At 52.6% G+C, this 15761-nt stretch overlaps 4 protein-coding genes across 4 annotated transcripts; 3 read left to right on the plus strand and 1 right to left on the minus strand.

Annotated features, from left to right (window-relative positions):
* Positions 1–79: 79 nt before the first annotated feature.
* Positions 80–1885, minus strand: JN550_001440 (uncharacterized protein; the record flags this gene model as incomplete). Its single annotated transcript, XM_049312624.1, has 2 exons — positions 80–762; positions 868–1885. The coding sequence occupies 2 exons, from the start codon at positions 1883–1885 to the stop codon at positions 80–82; spliced, it is 1701 nt and encodes a 566-aa protein (XP_049176291.1).
* A 1833-nt stretch (positions 1886–3718) lies between these two features.
* On the plus strand, positions 3719–4573 carry JN550_001441 (uncharacterized protein; the record flags this gene model as incomplete). The annotated part of the gene is made up of 1 exon (XM_049312625.1): positions 3719–4573. The coding sequence occupies one exon, from the start codon at positions 3719–3721 to the stop codon at positions 4571–4573; it is 855 nt and encodes a 284-aa protein (XP_049176292.1).
* Positions 4574–6798: 2225 nt separating this feature from the next.
* On the plus strand, positions 6799–9408 carry JN550_001442 (uncharacterized protein; the record flags this gene model as incomplete). The annotated part of the gene is made up of 4 exons (XM_049312627.1): positions 6799–6882; positions 6933–7395; positions 7464–8710; positions 8776–9408. The coding sequence occupies 4 exons, from the start codon at positions 6799–6801 to the stop codon at positions 9406–9408; spliced, it is 2427 nt and encodes an 808-aa protein (XP_049176293.1).
* A 1045-nt stretch (positions 9409–10453) lies between these two features.
* JN550_001443 (uncharacterized protein) lies at positions 10454–11128 on the plus strand (the record flags this gene model as incomplete). Its single annotated transcript, XM_049312628.1, has 1 exon — positions 10454–11128. One exon carries the CDS (start codon positions 10454–10456, stop codon positions 11126–11128), a length of 675 nt encoding a protein of 224 aa, XP_049176294.1.
* Between the last annotated feature and the right edge of the window lie 4633 nt (positions 11129–15761).

Below are 15761 nucleotides of genomic sequence, written 5' to 3' on the forward strand. Positions count from 1 at the left end.
ATTCATCCATTGTCTATGCACTGATGCCTGTCTAGTGTAAACATTTGTCTAACCCCGCCCACGACTCCTTTTGGAAGCTCTATCTCCTGTCCGAGTCCAGAGCTACGTTGTGAAGACTGATGTCTTCCCTTTGGACAGGAGAGGCAACTGTGCCCCTTAGCTGCTCCAAGCTTTGCCCAGATTCTCCATTTGTCGATGCACCAGTCAGTGTTGGGCCGCTGCTTGCAATCGGTTGAGGCGTTGCATTGGGAAGCGCCGCCGCAGTCTTGGGCTTCTTCCCTCTCAGCTCGACCAGATGCTCAAAGTAGCCATCCGGTACTGGCGTGACATAGCTACCACAGAATACTCCAACTTCGAATTCTTTCGGGCCATGCTCTGGTGAGCACTCGGCGCACGCAGCCTTCAAATCCGAGAGGTCTTGGTACACGACCTCATCAGCGTCAATGATTTTGGCAATAGCAAAACGATCCCGGTCCGATGCCAACAACTCGTTCGGTGATGCCAGGTCGATGCCGTAGATGTGAGGGTGAGTGATGGGAGGGGCGCAGCTGGCGAAAATAACCTTTCGCGCGCCAGCTTCTCTTGCCATGACGACAATTTCCTTGCTGGTGGTACCCCGAACAATGCTATCGTCAACCAACAGCACGCATCGGCCCTCAAACTCGGACTCAATGGCACTGAGCTTCCTCCTAACTCCCTTCTGTCGTTGACTTTGGCCGGGCATGATAAATGTACGGAAGACGTAACGGTTCTTAACAAAGCCTGGTGTATTGGGTCAGTACTGCTGGGTCAGATATCAAGGTGTGGAGCTGTGCGACATGGGGATGTAATTCCCGAACCGCCAGACAACGAGAAGATATGACTGACCTTGGCTGTAGGGCTTTCCTAGACTCTCAGCAACGGAAGCTGCTGATGTATTTGCGGTTTCTGGGATGGGAATGACAGCGTCGATCTCCTTGACGCCTTCATCTCCAAGAATCTTGCGTATCTTATCGGCAAGCTTGTAGCCCATCTGTTGCCTACTCTTGAAGACATTGATCCCGTCGATCGTCGTATCCGGACGGGCAAAATAGACGTATTCAAAGATATCGGGGCTGTACGATTTCGGTTCTTCAACCTGGCGGAAGACTGGTGCCCGACTCTTGCCGAGGAAGACGGCCTCGCCAGGCCTGATGTCGCGCATGTTGGTGAATCCGAGCTGCCGCAACGCTATAGACTCAGACGCAAGCATGTAGTCTGTCGCTCCAGGAAGAGTCTCCGACGGCCGTTGACCCATGATCAATGGTCTGATACCATTCGAGTCTCTGAAAGCTACGAGGCCATAACCAGCGATCATGGCTGTGCAGGCCCAACCTCCCTTGCAGCGCTTATACATGCGCGCAATGGCGTTGAATATGTCCTCATAGTTGACTCGAGCCTTGCCGGTCTCGTTGAGCTCGTTTGCAAAGATGTTGAGCATCAGCTCACTGTCGCTGTCCGTGTTGATGTGTCTGTGTGCCTCCTTGTCGAGATACTCCTTCAACTCCGGCGCATTGATAAGGTTGCCGTTGTGAGCGAACACAATGCCGTAGGGTGAATTGACATAGAAAGGCTGGGCCTCAGCAGACGAGCTCGTGCCCGCTGTCGGGTACCGGAGATGCCCAATGGCCATGGAGCCAGGCAAGTCCTGGACCCGAGAGCCGCTAGACTTGAAGACATCGGCGGCCATTCCGTTGCCTTTGCACTGATATATCCGACCGCCGGCCGCACATGTTGCTATGCCACAGGCATCCTGCCCTCGGTGCTGGAGGAAGTAGAGCGCATTGTGCAGTTCGCTGGCGGCTCTGCACGGGACGTTGGGGTCGTCGCCGATGTGGCCCAGAATCAAACCCAGGATACCACACATTCTCGAGACTAGATGGGATGATCGTTAGCACCGGCCCGCCGAACAGGGATATGCTATAAATCAAAGGACGAAAGGCCAGTTGGATCAGAGTGTTTAATAGTTCTCCGCAGCATAATTCTAGGCAGTCGAACATTTATAAAAGAGCTCATCATGAAACTAGCAGAGGGGTGCTACCTGGAAGAGGGAATGGTGCATGCATGTAATGGCAGGGCAGAAGGAGGCAAACGGGAACAGGCATTGCGACGAGGAGAGTGCTCCATGGATCACTCAATTCGTGTCAGATGCAAACCTCTCACATTGCTGTAGAGGCGCGGGGCGAGGGGTCCCAAAATACCCTAGTGGGTTCCAGGTCTTGGAAGCAATACAGAAGAGACATGCAATAAACTCACATGGCTGATACTATGCGCTGAATTTGTCTGTGGTCTAAACAGCAATACTGTCAGGAACGAAGGGTTGAGGGCGGCGCAAAGGTGCTTTTCCTTTTCCACGCGGTTCGAAGTGAAATTTCGAGCCTCAACGATAAGGATAAGAGATAGACTTCGGGGTTGGAGGGGCACCGAAGAAAAAAAAACTGGCGGGGTCTGGTACAGGCGATTGGAAGGCCTCAAGGTCCTACGTCGAACATGAAGATCACGCCTTGTGAGGAGAGTGCAAAAGCACTACAGCGGGAGGGACGGTGGGAGCGCGATGCCGACATGGTGCCTTCTAGCCTTGAGTCTGGTAGATCTTCGACTTGGGACCGGCGGCTTCAAGTAGGAAAAAAAAAAAAGTGGAGGGCGTGAGGTTGAGAAAATTCGGAGTCAGCGGGTATCTCTGATTGGCCTCAGCGGCAGACAGCTTTTTCCGGTACAGGTAGCTGGCCCTGGGCAAACCGTCCTTATCCGGCGAGTTGCACCGCATATCTCGGTCGCCAACGGCGAGCACGGAGGCTTTCTCCCTCTTTTGCCAATTACATGGCCATTTATCTATAGACTGGCTTGGCTATAAGTCAATGAAAATGCAAACATGAGGCCGTTTGCACCGGAGCATGAGGGATAGGCGGTTTAGCATCTGTTCCTGAAGAGCCCGGCAGGGGATGCCGAGGGAAGCCGATATCGCCCATCAGAGTCCAGTCTTAGTTCCGCAGACCAAATCCTACCAACTCCGCACCTTTCCCAGCGCATGGCCGCTATAATTTGCGACTATACAAGCTTGACTAGACGTCGAGTCGATCAGGACCTTGTCATTGTCCTCAAAGGCGCGGTGAACGGGCGACGAATACCTGTTGGTCCTGGAGCTTCAATCTTTGTAATGTCTGGGCTCGTGGTGCCAGACCAATCACCTCGCGCGCACCAATGATATGCATCTCCTTAGTCATCCCTGCTTTCTCCTAATGCCCAGGCCCATCCGTGTGGGCCTCGGCTTTCTCAATCAGCATCAGCTAAGCTCTCATAAGCAAGACTCGTCAATGGTAGAAATCTTCAACACCATGAGGAAAGGGTATACAAAGGGACGCATTGTAACGACTGACTCCCCCATTAAGTCAGCTTTTCCAATCATCAGTCATTTGAGTTTCAATACTTTATCGCTGCTTCCAGAAATAAATCTGAGCCTCTATATATGACTCGCTTCATTCTGTGGTCGTCCATCTGCGCCATTTCAATCGCATTGCTGTTGTACAACTCACCCTTGATTGAGTACTCTGTTGAGTCGATTTCCAAAAGCAGCTGGTTGCATTCAATCTTCAAGTCCCCTGAGGCTTTAGTTAACGGCGACTCTGAGTCCTCAGAGACAAGAACCCCAAGTCCACCAAGCGAGGCCCCGACAACGTCTATGAACACGGTCAAGAACATAATGTCGAAGACTCTCTCTCACGCCAAGATCACGCCCCATCGGTCGGGTACCCGGGGCCACTCGGATCATGGTTGGCTGAACACTTACCATTCCTTCTCGTTCGCCGACTGGTACAACCCAAACTTTACGCATTTCGGTGCTTTGCGGGTGTTGAACGAGGATCGGGTCAAGTCCAACTCTGGGTTTCCTACTCATCCGCACCGCGACTTTGAGATCTTCAGCTACATCCTGTCCGGCGAGCTCACCCACCGCGACAGCATGTTGCAGAAGGGCGCCGAGGGCGGCCAGTCTGACAAGTTCTACCGCATGCACCGTGGAGACGTCCAGTTCACCACTGGCGGGACCGGCATTGCCCACTCCGAGTTCAACGAGCACCACAAGGACACTGTCCACTTCCTGCAAATCTGGGCTATCCCATGGAAGCGCGGATTGACGCCGAGATACCACACCCGTCACTTTGACGAGGAGGCAAAGAGGAAGCAGTTCGTCCCTATCCTGAGTCCCCTGAAGGGAGGCCCGGACGCGACAGCAGAACAAGAGAAGACTGCTGAGCCTACCATTGCTGAGACTATTCCTATCCATGCGGATTTCGTCATGGCAGCTGGAATCATTGCACCAAAGGAGAAATTTGAGTGGATCGTCGGGGCCAAGGCGACCGAGAGCAACAAACGAAAGGTTTATGTGCACTTGCCAATGACCAAGGGCGGCAAGGCGAAAGTTAGACTGGATGGTCGGGACGATGTTTTGAACGAAGGCGACGGAGCTTTCATCGATGATGTGCGAGCCGGAGATAAACTGTCAGTTGAGAGCGTAGGCGAAGTGGAGGCTGAAGTGGTCCTCCTAGATACTGCGTAGATGATATGATATGAAAATAGATTGAAATCTCCGAGCGAAATGATCTGCAAGGCGAGATGTACCGGGCCTGTTACATACATGAGTGGTTCCAATAAAGCCCGATCCGTTGTACCGGGGTTATACAAGCCGAGGACTGGAAAGGAGTTTGCATATGATAAACCCTGCGCGAATATTCCTTGCGGTGGTATGTTGAGGCCAGAAGTGCCTTTATGTCATTCTCTCCCTCCCCCTCCGCCAGGGCAAAACTGTCGTCAAGGTTTTTATGTCCTCATGGGATTTCGACCTTACTATCACTCGGAGCAAGATGTCGGCCGAGGTTATGAGGCGTATAGGATCATCTATCCAAAACTAGTGTCCCACAGGCCAGGTACAAAGCAGAACTTCGACTTGACAGACACCTGATCTACCTGAGCCGTCATTTTACCAGTACGTATCTAGTCTCCTCGTCCTACGTTTGGGTGTTTGACCTGCACCAAGCGGGTGAGTCCGACGACTTGTAGGCGGTCGTGAAGCTAGGCCCGAAACTGGCTTTTGACCCGTGATCAGGGCTCCCTGTCCAAACCTGTGCCGCTCCCGTGCGTTAAATATAGTCCCGCAAAGTCGCATACCGTCGTCGTAGAATGACAACGTCTGAGTGGTCTAGCCTGCATCTCATTTCGACTGTCCAAGCAGACTACGGTGAGGTGGACGTGACTCCCCAGAGAAACCGCTGGTAGATCGCGCTTCTAAACAAAGCGCCTTGTAAGTGTTCATTTCCTAGCAGGCAGCCACGCGAGCTTTAGTGTGATCTCAGGTCGCGAAAAAGTACATACTGCTACTTCATATTGGCGCTTCACGAATTGTTTAACCAAGCTGAAAGCGCTTCTTACGGGGGCGCATCCAGCAATTTTATCCCTTAGTGCATCCAATGAAGTTGCCATCAGCGTATTGAAACAGTTGCCGCCCCTTTGACAAGAAGGTTACCGGCCACCCGCTCCTTCAGAATGCCTGGTCTTTCATCACCATAACCTAAGGGCCCGAAGGGTCACAGTGACCAGGAAAGCCCTACAGAAATTGGACGGGAAGAGTGGTCCGACGATGGGGAACGCCGAGGTCCCACCCGCGCGGAGGGGACCTTTTGCAGGTTTAGCGCTCGAACGGTGGTGCAGAACGGCCGAATGACTAGCCGACTCGGGCCCTGAGTCAGAAATAGCGCCCCGAGAGGCTGTCATTTGAGAGCTGAAGCAAAAGAAACCTGTGTTCTGACGAAGAGAAGATGATTTGCAGCGCAGACAAGTCGCTCTCATGATAGCAGGACTATATCGGTTGGCGCCTGTGAAGATCGACGACATCTGATAGACTGGCTGACATGTCGTTGTTTTTAGGGGTGATCATTGCCCTCTTCAAAGTTTTCTCCATCGAACAAGCTTCTCCATTCACATCCAGAACCGTCGCACAAATTGCGAAATTGGCAAGAGATCAACACCCCGCCAGCTCCAGACCGCGCGGCCAATGGGCCGGACCCCTAGCCGAAATAATCCTAGCTATCGGCTAGCTCTGATCACCAGCAACGCCTGCAAAAGCATGCAGGGGGGTTGCGATGGGCTGAGAAGTCGGGCCCATGAGCCAATTCAGCCAACCAATGAATAATGCCCGAAAAGCTGCTGAGGCGCCGCGAGCCTCTGCCAGGATCTGCGCTAAACCTGTTCCTAACGCATTACTTGCCCAATATTGACTTGTGGCGTGTTTCCTATGCGGGCTGGATCCGTGATCCTGGTATCTCCAGCGGCGGTCTACTGGTCCACCATCGTAACTACGCCGGCTTCGACTTAGAGTAGCGGATTATTCGAGGCAGCCATGGCGTTGGAGACAGGGCCGTAACGCCGCCTCGCGGCGCAGAAGGCCTGGTACTCCTAAGTATCGTCGACCAGCGAGCTGGGTATGGCATCTCATTTGCTTGGTGGGTATGGGGGAGGCTTACTCCTTTTCGCGCTTGCGTGGCCCAGCATGGAAGAAGGGTTCTTATTTCCTCAGCAGCATGCTCACGAGTGGTTTGCTCTTCTCTCTACTTCTCATCCCATCCGTCAAGTAGACAAGAAACGGTCTGAATTGCCAGCCGTTGCAGCCTTTTGGTTTGCGTCCTTTCGTTGATCCAGCTGATCTATACACTCTCTACGGCCTCGGCCACATTCCAATCATTCCCGCATATACGGAATAATTTATAATCCATCGGTATTAATTTCAGAATGCATTTCCGCAAGTCAATCGTTGCTGCTGCTTTGGCAGCTTCCCCAGCCCTTGCCCACCAGGCGGAGGTCAACGTCTACTGGGTCAGTCAAGCCTGTCCGAGGTATAAGTGTGTGTAATTAACAGAAAACAGGGCCAATCGGGGCAGACGGACAAGCTCAGAGACTTCTGCGACAATTCTAGCATCGACTATCTCACACTCTCCTTCATTAATAAGTTCCCTCAGAAGGTCGGCGAGTATCCTGGTTCCAACTTCGCCGCTCACTGCTGGGACCACACCTACAGCTACAAGGATGACAATGGCGACACCGTCACCACCGATCTCCAGGACGCTTGTGACACCATTGGTGACAGTATCAAATATTGCCACAGCAAGGGCAAGAAGATCCTTCTTTCCCTTGGCGGCGCCAAGGATTTCGGTACATACACTCTGCCGGATGACGACACTGCTGTGTGGTTTGCCAAAACGCTGTACAAGGCCTACGGAAAGAAGCAGGATGGCTACGAGGGCCCTCGTCCTTTCGACTACTGGTCAGGTGGCGTGCTTTACGAGAACTACGTTGACGGATTCGACCTTGACCTCGAGGAGGTGTTGAGTGAGTTGACCCCTATAGCCATAGCCGGATCCATGCTTTGGTACTCAGGCCTGACGTCTTATCTACAGCTAGCGGACAAGGACCATACATTACATTGATCAAGACTCTTCGGGAGCTGAGCACCTCGGCTGATGGAGTTTGTGACATGATCTTCTCCACAGCACCCCAGTGCCCTCTGGAGGACGAGTACAACTACACCAAGCAGATCCTGCAGCAGGCCAAGTTCGACCTCATCCAGATCCAGTACTACAACAACGGCGAACTCTGCAACACTGGTGCCAAGTTCAACTTTGACCAGTGGGCTCAGTTCCTGAGCACAACTGCCAACAAGGACGCCAAGATTCTTGTCGGTCTCCTGGCTGACAAGAGCAAGTCAGACTACGTTGCGCCTGCAGATCTCTCCAACCTTGTCTCCAAGTGCAGAAACAGCGACTACTCCAGTCAGTTCGGCGGTATGATGGTGTGGGATGCCTACACTTCCGCCACCAACAAGGACACGACCCTGAACAACAAGCCTTACTACGAGGCATGTGCTTCCGCTGTTCACTACGGCGAGACCACCACTTCTTCGTCAAGCTCCGTCTCCTCGTCCACCACCTCGTCCAGCAGCTCGGCCACCTCATCGACTGTCAGCACCACCTCTAGCTCTGCCGCAACTACCAGCTCCGCCTCTGAGAGCAGCACTTCCAGCTCTGCCACTGTTACTAGCTCCTCCACCGTCTCCGAGACCAGTTCCTCGAGCTCCGCCACCGAGAGCAGCACTGAGAGCTCCAGCTACTCCGTCAGCGCCACCGAGAGCTCCAGCTCGACCATCACCTCGTCGGCTTCTGTCAGCCAGTCCTCGTCCGTCTCTTCGTACAGCGTCAGCTCCACCAGCTCCGAGGAGGAGGACACTTGCACCGATGATGATGACACCTCGAGTTCCTACTCTGTCTCGTCGACTTCCAGTGTCGCCGTTACCAGCAGCTCCTACGCCATCACCAGCTCGGCTGCCTCTGCCTCCAACACTGCCAGCGCTTCCGCCACTGCCTCCGCCTCCACCAGCTCTGAGGAGGACTCCTGCGACGAGGATGAGGAGACTGGCTCGTACAGCGTCTCCACCGCTTCTGCCACTGGCTCTGTGTCTGTGACTGGCTCGGTGTCTGCCACTGGCTCTGCCTCCGCCACTGGACCCGTGACCACCAGCTCTGCCGAGTACACCACCTCCACCGTCTACACTACCATCTCGTACACGGTCACCTCTTGCGCACCTACCGTCACTAAGTGCCCTGCTTCTGGTTCCGTCGTCACCGAGGTCATTCCGTTGTACACTACCGTAAGTTCCACGCGTACACCTTCAGTAATTTACCCCTTTTGGATACTAACAACTCCGCTTCTCAGGTCTGCCCCGTTACCGCCGTTCAGACGCCTACTAACGTCCCCATGACCACGTCGACCATCTATAGCACCCGCGTTGCGACCGTCACCGCCTGCCCTGCTACCGTCACTGACTGCCCCGTCGGCTCCGTCACTACCCAGGTCATCGCCGTTTCGACCACTGTCTGCCCCGTTTCTGAGGCGACTGGCAACACTAAGCCCGCTGGCAGCGCCGCTACCTACCCTGCCGGCTCCGGCTCTGAGACCGCCAAGACCAGCCCTGCTGGCGGTGCCGCCACTTACCCTGCCGGCTCTGGTTCCGAGACTGCTAAGACTAGCCCTGCTGGCAGCGCCGCTACATACCCTGCTGGCGGTGCCGTGAGCTCGGCTACCAAGGCTACCGCCGTGCCCTCTTACCCCGTCGGCGCTTCGTCCGCCGCGTTCACCACCCTGACCGCTCCTCTGTACCCGACTGGCAAGTCGAACAGCACCGTTGCCGCCTCCGGCACCGTCTCCAAGAGCTCGTCGCCCGTCACCGTCAAGACCTCGGCTACCGTCTACCCGGTTGCCAGCACCACGCCTGCCACTGCCGGCTCTGCCAAAACCGCTGGCTTCAGCGTCGCTGCGCTCGTCCTGGCTGCCGCCTTTGCCTTGTAACCGGCGAGTTTTAACGATTTGGGTTTATATTGCGTTTCTTGGGTGTGTACGTAACGGCATAGCATTGGACCTTCATCTTGGCAGATTCTGGATATAATGGCTTAGCATAAACAATGCAAATTTCCTGGACTATACCGCTTTATCAATACTTGGCTACCATGACTCTGGATGTGAACATAAAACACACTCGTTGAGTTTGTAAGAGATTGCATTTCATTATGTAGATGATGGGCTATGGACACTTTGGTATGCACGGTCTCGTCTAAACAGCGATGGAATTCGCTGAGTAGAGATTTCCACGACTCGGTGCATGATGAGTGTCTACAGTGCAGACTTCAGTTCAGAATTCAGGGGGACACGTTAGAGAGTCACCTTGCGAAAACGCAATGGGTATTCTTGGCTTTCTGTTTCTTTTACGTAAAAACATTGCGTTGCGCAATAGCGCTGGATCCATGTAGGCGTGTATTATGTTTTGATTACTCTATTGCTTACCACAACCATTGTTCGAAGAGGATGGAACTGGTCCATGACCTCTGAGGACACATGGGTTCATCCAGTATTGATTCTGACCTTTCATCGCTGGCTCTAATGTAGCCTGTATCAACGTGTTTACTATGTACAATGACAAAGCTCAAGCTTTCGGGTAGATGATTCCATGGTTATAGCAGATTTTCCAGATTGTATCGTGCCATGTCCGGTTCTTTGATGCCCGAGTGTTGTGTAGAACACCCCTGCCCGCTATGCAGGAAGTTGAAATGATGACAGCCAACCCCTCACCGAGATATTATTGCTCCGACTGGCGGGTTTTCTATCAAGTCAGCCCCGCCTTGCAGCATTCTTGAACTCAGACTGCACATAAAACTGGGCCAGAAAAAGTGTATATCTACCATACAGGCCATCCGACCATAAAACAATCATTCTTGACCATCTTGGGATCATATCTCGGCTGGGTTTCTCAAATTTGGGAGCATAGGCCTGTAATCGAAAGCTCCAGGATTCGACTGTCAAACGTCAGTTTGCAGAGGGCATTGATTGGGCAGCCGCTATGGAATCATCAACGTCCTTCAGAATACTAGTCTTCAGCAAGACGGCAGCCTATCGTCATGAATCCATCCCCGCAGGTATCGAGGCCTTAACTCGGTACGCCTCTACATCGGGGTCTTTTTCTGTTGACGCTTCGGAGGATGCATCTTTGATTAATACCTCGGACCTAAAGAAATACACTGTAGTGGTTCTTCTGCAAACAAGCGGAGACTTTCTCGACGATTCCCAGGTTGCTGCACTGAAAGACTGGACTCAGAATGGTGGCGGTCTTGTGGGTATTCATTGCGCCTCGTCGGGAATGAAATCCAATACTTGGTACTGTGGTGCAGTCGGCGCTGTCTTCACGGAGCATCCGGATCCTCAGGATGGCATAGTGAAAATCGAAGACACTGACCATGTCATAACGAAGGGCTTGCCCACAAAATGGGAGTGGTTCGATGAATGGTACAATTTTAGAAGCAACCCGCGCGGCAAGGTTCACGTTCTCATGAGCATCGATGAGGCTTGCTACAAAGGAGGAGCGATGGGGGATGACCACCCATTAGCCTGGTGTCAGGAAAATGGAGGATTCAGATCATTCTACACATCTTTGGGGCACTTTAGCAAAGCATGGGATGACGATCATTTCCTTGGGCATGTCGTAAGGGGCATACAGTGGGCAGCACGCCGCCTTTGATACCTGGGTTGGGTAGATATGGTCGAACTTTTTTGAAAACCCCCCCATTCAATCAAGGTCGAGGAATGAGAGAGAATATCTATAGAAGTATGCTCCTTTATAACCCAACAATGCTATTTCCGCTCAGCTTACCACCTTGAACCCCACCACCACCCCTTTGTATTCGTCAGGCTATGGATAGCCCTCAAGTGTGTAGCAGGTATTGTCAACCTCGATGATGATCTACGCTTCAACACTTATTCAAGGTAGCGATTTTGGCCAAGTCAGCGATGAGTGTTTGGAATATAGGCGGCAACACGTGCGGTGGCGTTCCCACGCAAGTAAGCGTCATTGTTTAGAAAGCTTCTTCCTCTGCTTCTATGAACGATTAGTCCCGAAGGCAGATAATTATGATAAGAGCATTAGTTTAAAGACGCATCAGTAGGTTTTTCACCGGTGAACTCTCAATAGTCCGGATCCATAATATAATCTAGCTGCAACGGCGCCCGGAATGTGCAGCTAATAGCTATAGCTTGCGATTTCCGCTACATTTGTAGCCCGTTTCAGCTTGCAAAACTTGAGGATATTAGCTTTGATCATAGGTTCGTCTTATTATGCCTCATGGTATGGAATACGAAAGTTACGACAAGGTCTTGGACGTATGGGGCATCCCGTTTGACCCATTCCAAAACAGCAGCTCTCATGATCTCCATCAATACCCTCGCATCGCGCGCCAGAAGGTACTGTGAGAGTGCTTGACCAGTACTTCCTCTACCAGATCTTAAGGTAACAATTGACCTACTTTGACTGAGAATGGGTCTACCATGGTCTAAGTAGTGAATCGAGTTCTAATGATACACGTCGAACTGAAAATGTCCACGTCCGCATCGTTGTTGTATGAGGATGCATTCATCGCTTCCGAGTATATGAAGAGTCCTTTCGCAAGATTATACAGAGTGTCCTTCAGTAATCACCCTCCGTTACTTTCATGGACCCCCGTCGGATATACATCGATAGCCGCTGCCTATGCCGTCGCTGCCAATACATGTCAATCACGTCGTTATTTATACTAAATCACCACGAGTTCAAGTTTGGTATGTTTTCCCAGTTCAGAACTCAGGAACACTTCAGTATTGCAGTTGCAACATAGATGCACGTCATAGCTGGCGCCTGAAAGCTAATACAGTGCAAGCGTTACTAAATCTGACAGGAGCGGCATTGATTGCCTTGAACACTTGCAACTACGGCGCTGTCTGGTATTGGTTTCCGGGTCAATCTCACTGGATATTCACTGCCCTTGACGGATAGGTCACTTGTGCCAGTGTGTTCGTGTAACACCACCAACTGGACTCCGGCGAAAAGACTGGCGGTTCCGGGCGTTACCCTGCCCGGATAATTTCCAGTTTGCTCCACCGACCGGCAGGCTAACGGCCGGAACCCACTGAAATACGGGCACACCCCGAAAGGGCCGCTGACACCAAGCAGAGTGCTTCTGCTGGGCTCTACGACGGCTTAATTCAGCAAAAGTGCGCGAGGGTTGCTTAAGCGAATGGGAATGATCAGACAAGGGGCCGGCCCGCAAGTAGCGTCCTCCTCTGAAAAAGGATCTGACTTGAGAAGTGAGGAAACCTTCCCCGACAATCCGCTCACCGGTATCCGGGGGATGGTGGGCTGCAAGGGTTTGTCTTACGGTTCCCGATACTCGAGACGTAGTGTACCTGCAGGGAATATGTCAGACGCACGGGGCGCATTGAAGATTGATGCAACGACGTTGCACTTCAATTCTCGACAACTCACAACACCCCCATTAGGAGGCCCACGGCAGGAGTTAGCAAGGCAGTGTTGACATATGTATGACTGCATTATTATACATACGTGGGGTGGGCCAACGACTAGACCGCTTGGTTCCCCTTACGTTATCGACTCTGGCCTGCGCAGGCGCAGATCCATGGTGTGCCCCTTGGGATGGGAGCCGATGTCTTCAATCGTCTCAGGTGCTCTTGTGAGAAACGCGATTAGCCTCCTGAATGTGGAAGGGCATGTTTCCGGATCAGGAAGCTTCAAAGGCGAATCAAAATGGGCGCAACACAATTCAGATTGCTGGCGACCCCCGAACCTTTGGCTTCTTAACATATGACTGTCAGCAATATCTATGACAGCACAGTGGGGGTTGAACATAATATCTTATCAATCTCGTCACGAGACTTCTCCAGTATCACGCAACCTAAGCTCGGCATTGGACAAGCGAGTATTCAAACCCTCAGAGCCTGTCGTGGAGAAAGGACTCGTCAAAGCTTGAAGGGAACTTGATGCGCTCTAGTGACGTATGGAGAGCTCCACTAGCCAAGTGCAGATATCGGTGTGACCATATCCCACAGAAGTTGGGGTTTATTTGCTCGACCATGAAAGATGTCCAACTCAATAAGTTCTGTCTGTTTGTCGGTGAAGGATTCCGGGTGAGGAGGCGGGGAAGTTGTGCATGGGCCTGGGTATGTAATCCATGGATTTGACTTGCCTTCTAGAAGAGCTCTCGAGTCAAGCCGGTCGTGTCATTCCCATGCAACCCGAACGGCACCCGATCAACAGCCACCAATGCATACTGTTCAATATTGCCAAGGCTAGCAAGTGTCTATCCTCTTGACCGGCCGAAGGACTTTCGCTGCTTGCCTATTGTGGTTTCCGAGTTGCGTTAAGTTCCCTTCTCGAGCGGTGATTGGCCGCTGTGACTGAACATCGCTGTAATTAAAAGAGGTCACACGACTTACAACACCCCGCAAAGTGTAGATCACAGGATCTGACACCGGGCTTCGAGAAACAATCTGGCTAGGGATTCCAGATGAACAATTGGACCGGAAGAGCAAAGCAATTCTCAACGCCTCGGCTCAAGCCTTGCCATGTCATACCAAGTGCGAAAAGCGAACAAGATGCTCCATTGAGCCGTCGGCTAGCACTGCCTCCCCTGCCGCTTACCCCAGACATGGACTAATGCCTGCGGGAACCCCTGGCGGCAGCTCGCTGCTCAGATATCTCTATTCACAGCGGCCGAAAAGCTCACGATTGATCCCGTGGTCTTTCTAGAATTCACTCTGCATTAGCGGTGAAGCTAATCAATGCCCTGGAGGATTGTGTACGACCAATCTGACCAGCGAAAATGCCGATTCGCATCCAACCGCGACGCACGGCTTGTTTCTTTTTCGCGCAAGCACACTTGGGCCATGGAACTACATGCAGCGTATGTTGATGCCTGTATACCTACCTAGGTACTCAGATACTGTGGTAGTGGGCAAGACTACAGGAACCCGAGGTCTGATGACTAGTTCCTCAAATTTTCTAGTAGTTCCGAAGTTCTCAAGTCCTATCTGAGACCAAAGCCAGCTAACTGATACGTCTGCTGGACTTTTATGCGCCTTGTCTTGGATCTTGCAGCAAAGACGTTGGAGGAGGCGTGTCACGGAATATCAAACTCAACTTTATTGTCTGGCTGGTTTCCAGAGGAGGCTGACCATCTAGAACTATCAGCTATGAGGACCTTTTGGTCCAAACTGCGTGTCTCTGATCGCCGCCTGGGGTGAACGGCCGCGAGTCATTGCGCTCACGAAGGGTTTCAAGAAGGCATCGATAACACGTAGACGGGTCAAGTTCAGGGAAGTAATAGTTCCTTGTCGTCTTTCTCTCTCTGGAGAGATCCCTTAACATGGCTTTTTTGGCGAAGCAATCTGGACGCAGATTAGGTTGTGCGGCTTAAGAAGCACCGGCGCCAAAGCCTACTCAAGAAAGACCCATGTCTGCCCAGGAACCAGGAAGTATTCTAGAACACGGCAAATTCATTGACACCCCTACGGTTGACATGGGGGCCAGCTATCTCGTGGGCCCCCTGGCTGTCCCCCGGGTATCAGAGCACACGCTTCGCACTCTCTCGGAGCGAATCTTGATGGAGGATAGCCACGTTCCCGGAGTGGGCAGGTCAAGCTGCGGGAGTCACCATTCAAGAGTCAACTGAACATCTTTGGGGGACAGCGTCTCCCTGAGTGACCTCATGGCTCCTTCCGTCTTCCACCGTTTTGCGCCGAGCGGCGACTATTGAATATGGCGATAACCGAGGACCTTGCCCCGGAAGGCCGTCCAATTTTCAGTAGCACCTTACAGACTCGCGGCGAACGCCGTCCATTTGTCTGCACTGTGGTCTTGTCGGAAAGCGACCACGATCTTCTTGGGTAGCTGAGCCTGAACACCCCGACATCTCTTGGGCCGCCGGAGCACTGATCGCCGGCAGACTGGTGGGAGAAGAAACAATTAGCTGGTAGATTAGAGCAGAGAACCCAACGACGAGGTGAAATTGACTGGGCTAGCAGGCGAGCAAGGATCACTGTATTTATAGGTCATGGGGTTGAGGAGATCAGCCATTCCCTTGGACCTCGCCAAGCATTTAGAACACGGGCAAACTTCATACAGTACCCCGGGAGTCCCTGAGGAGGACCTGTCTGTCTTTGTTAGGGGCCTCCTGACCCAGCCATGCCTGTAAAGTCAAAGCCGACGGACCACTCTTAGCCACGGGCAAACAACGTGCGCAAGATGGCGAGCTCTGCCGACCACGATGGGCACAGGCTCACAGGCTCACAGGCTCACGAACGGTTTCGCAATGTGCCCGCATCGG

Source organism: Neoarthrinium moseri (assembly GCF_022829205.1).
Source record: "Neoarthrinium moseri strain CBS 164.80 chromosome Unknown scaffold3_Wmoseri_CBS_16480, whole genome shotgun sequence".
Taxonomy (NCBI): domain Eukaryota; kingdom Fungi; phylum Ascomycota; class Sordariomycetes; order Amphisphaeriales; family Apiosporaceae; genus Neoarthrinium; species Neoarthrinium moseri.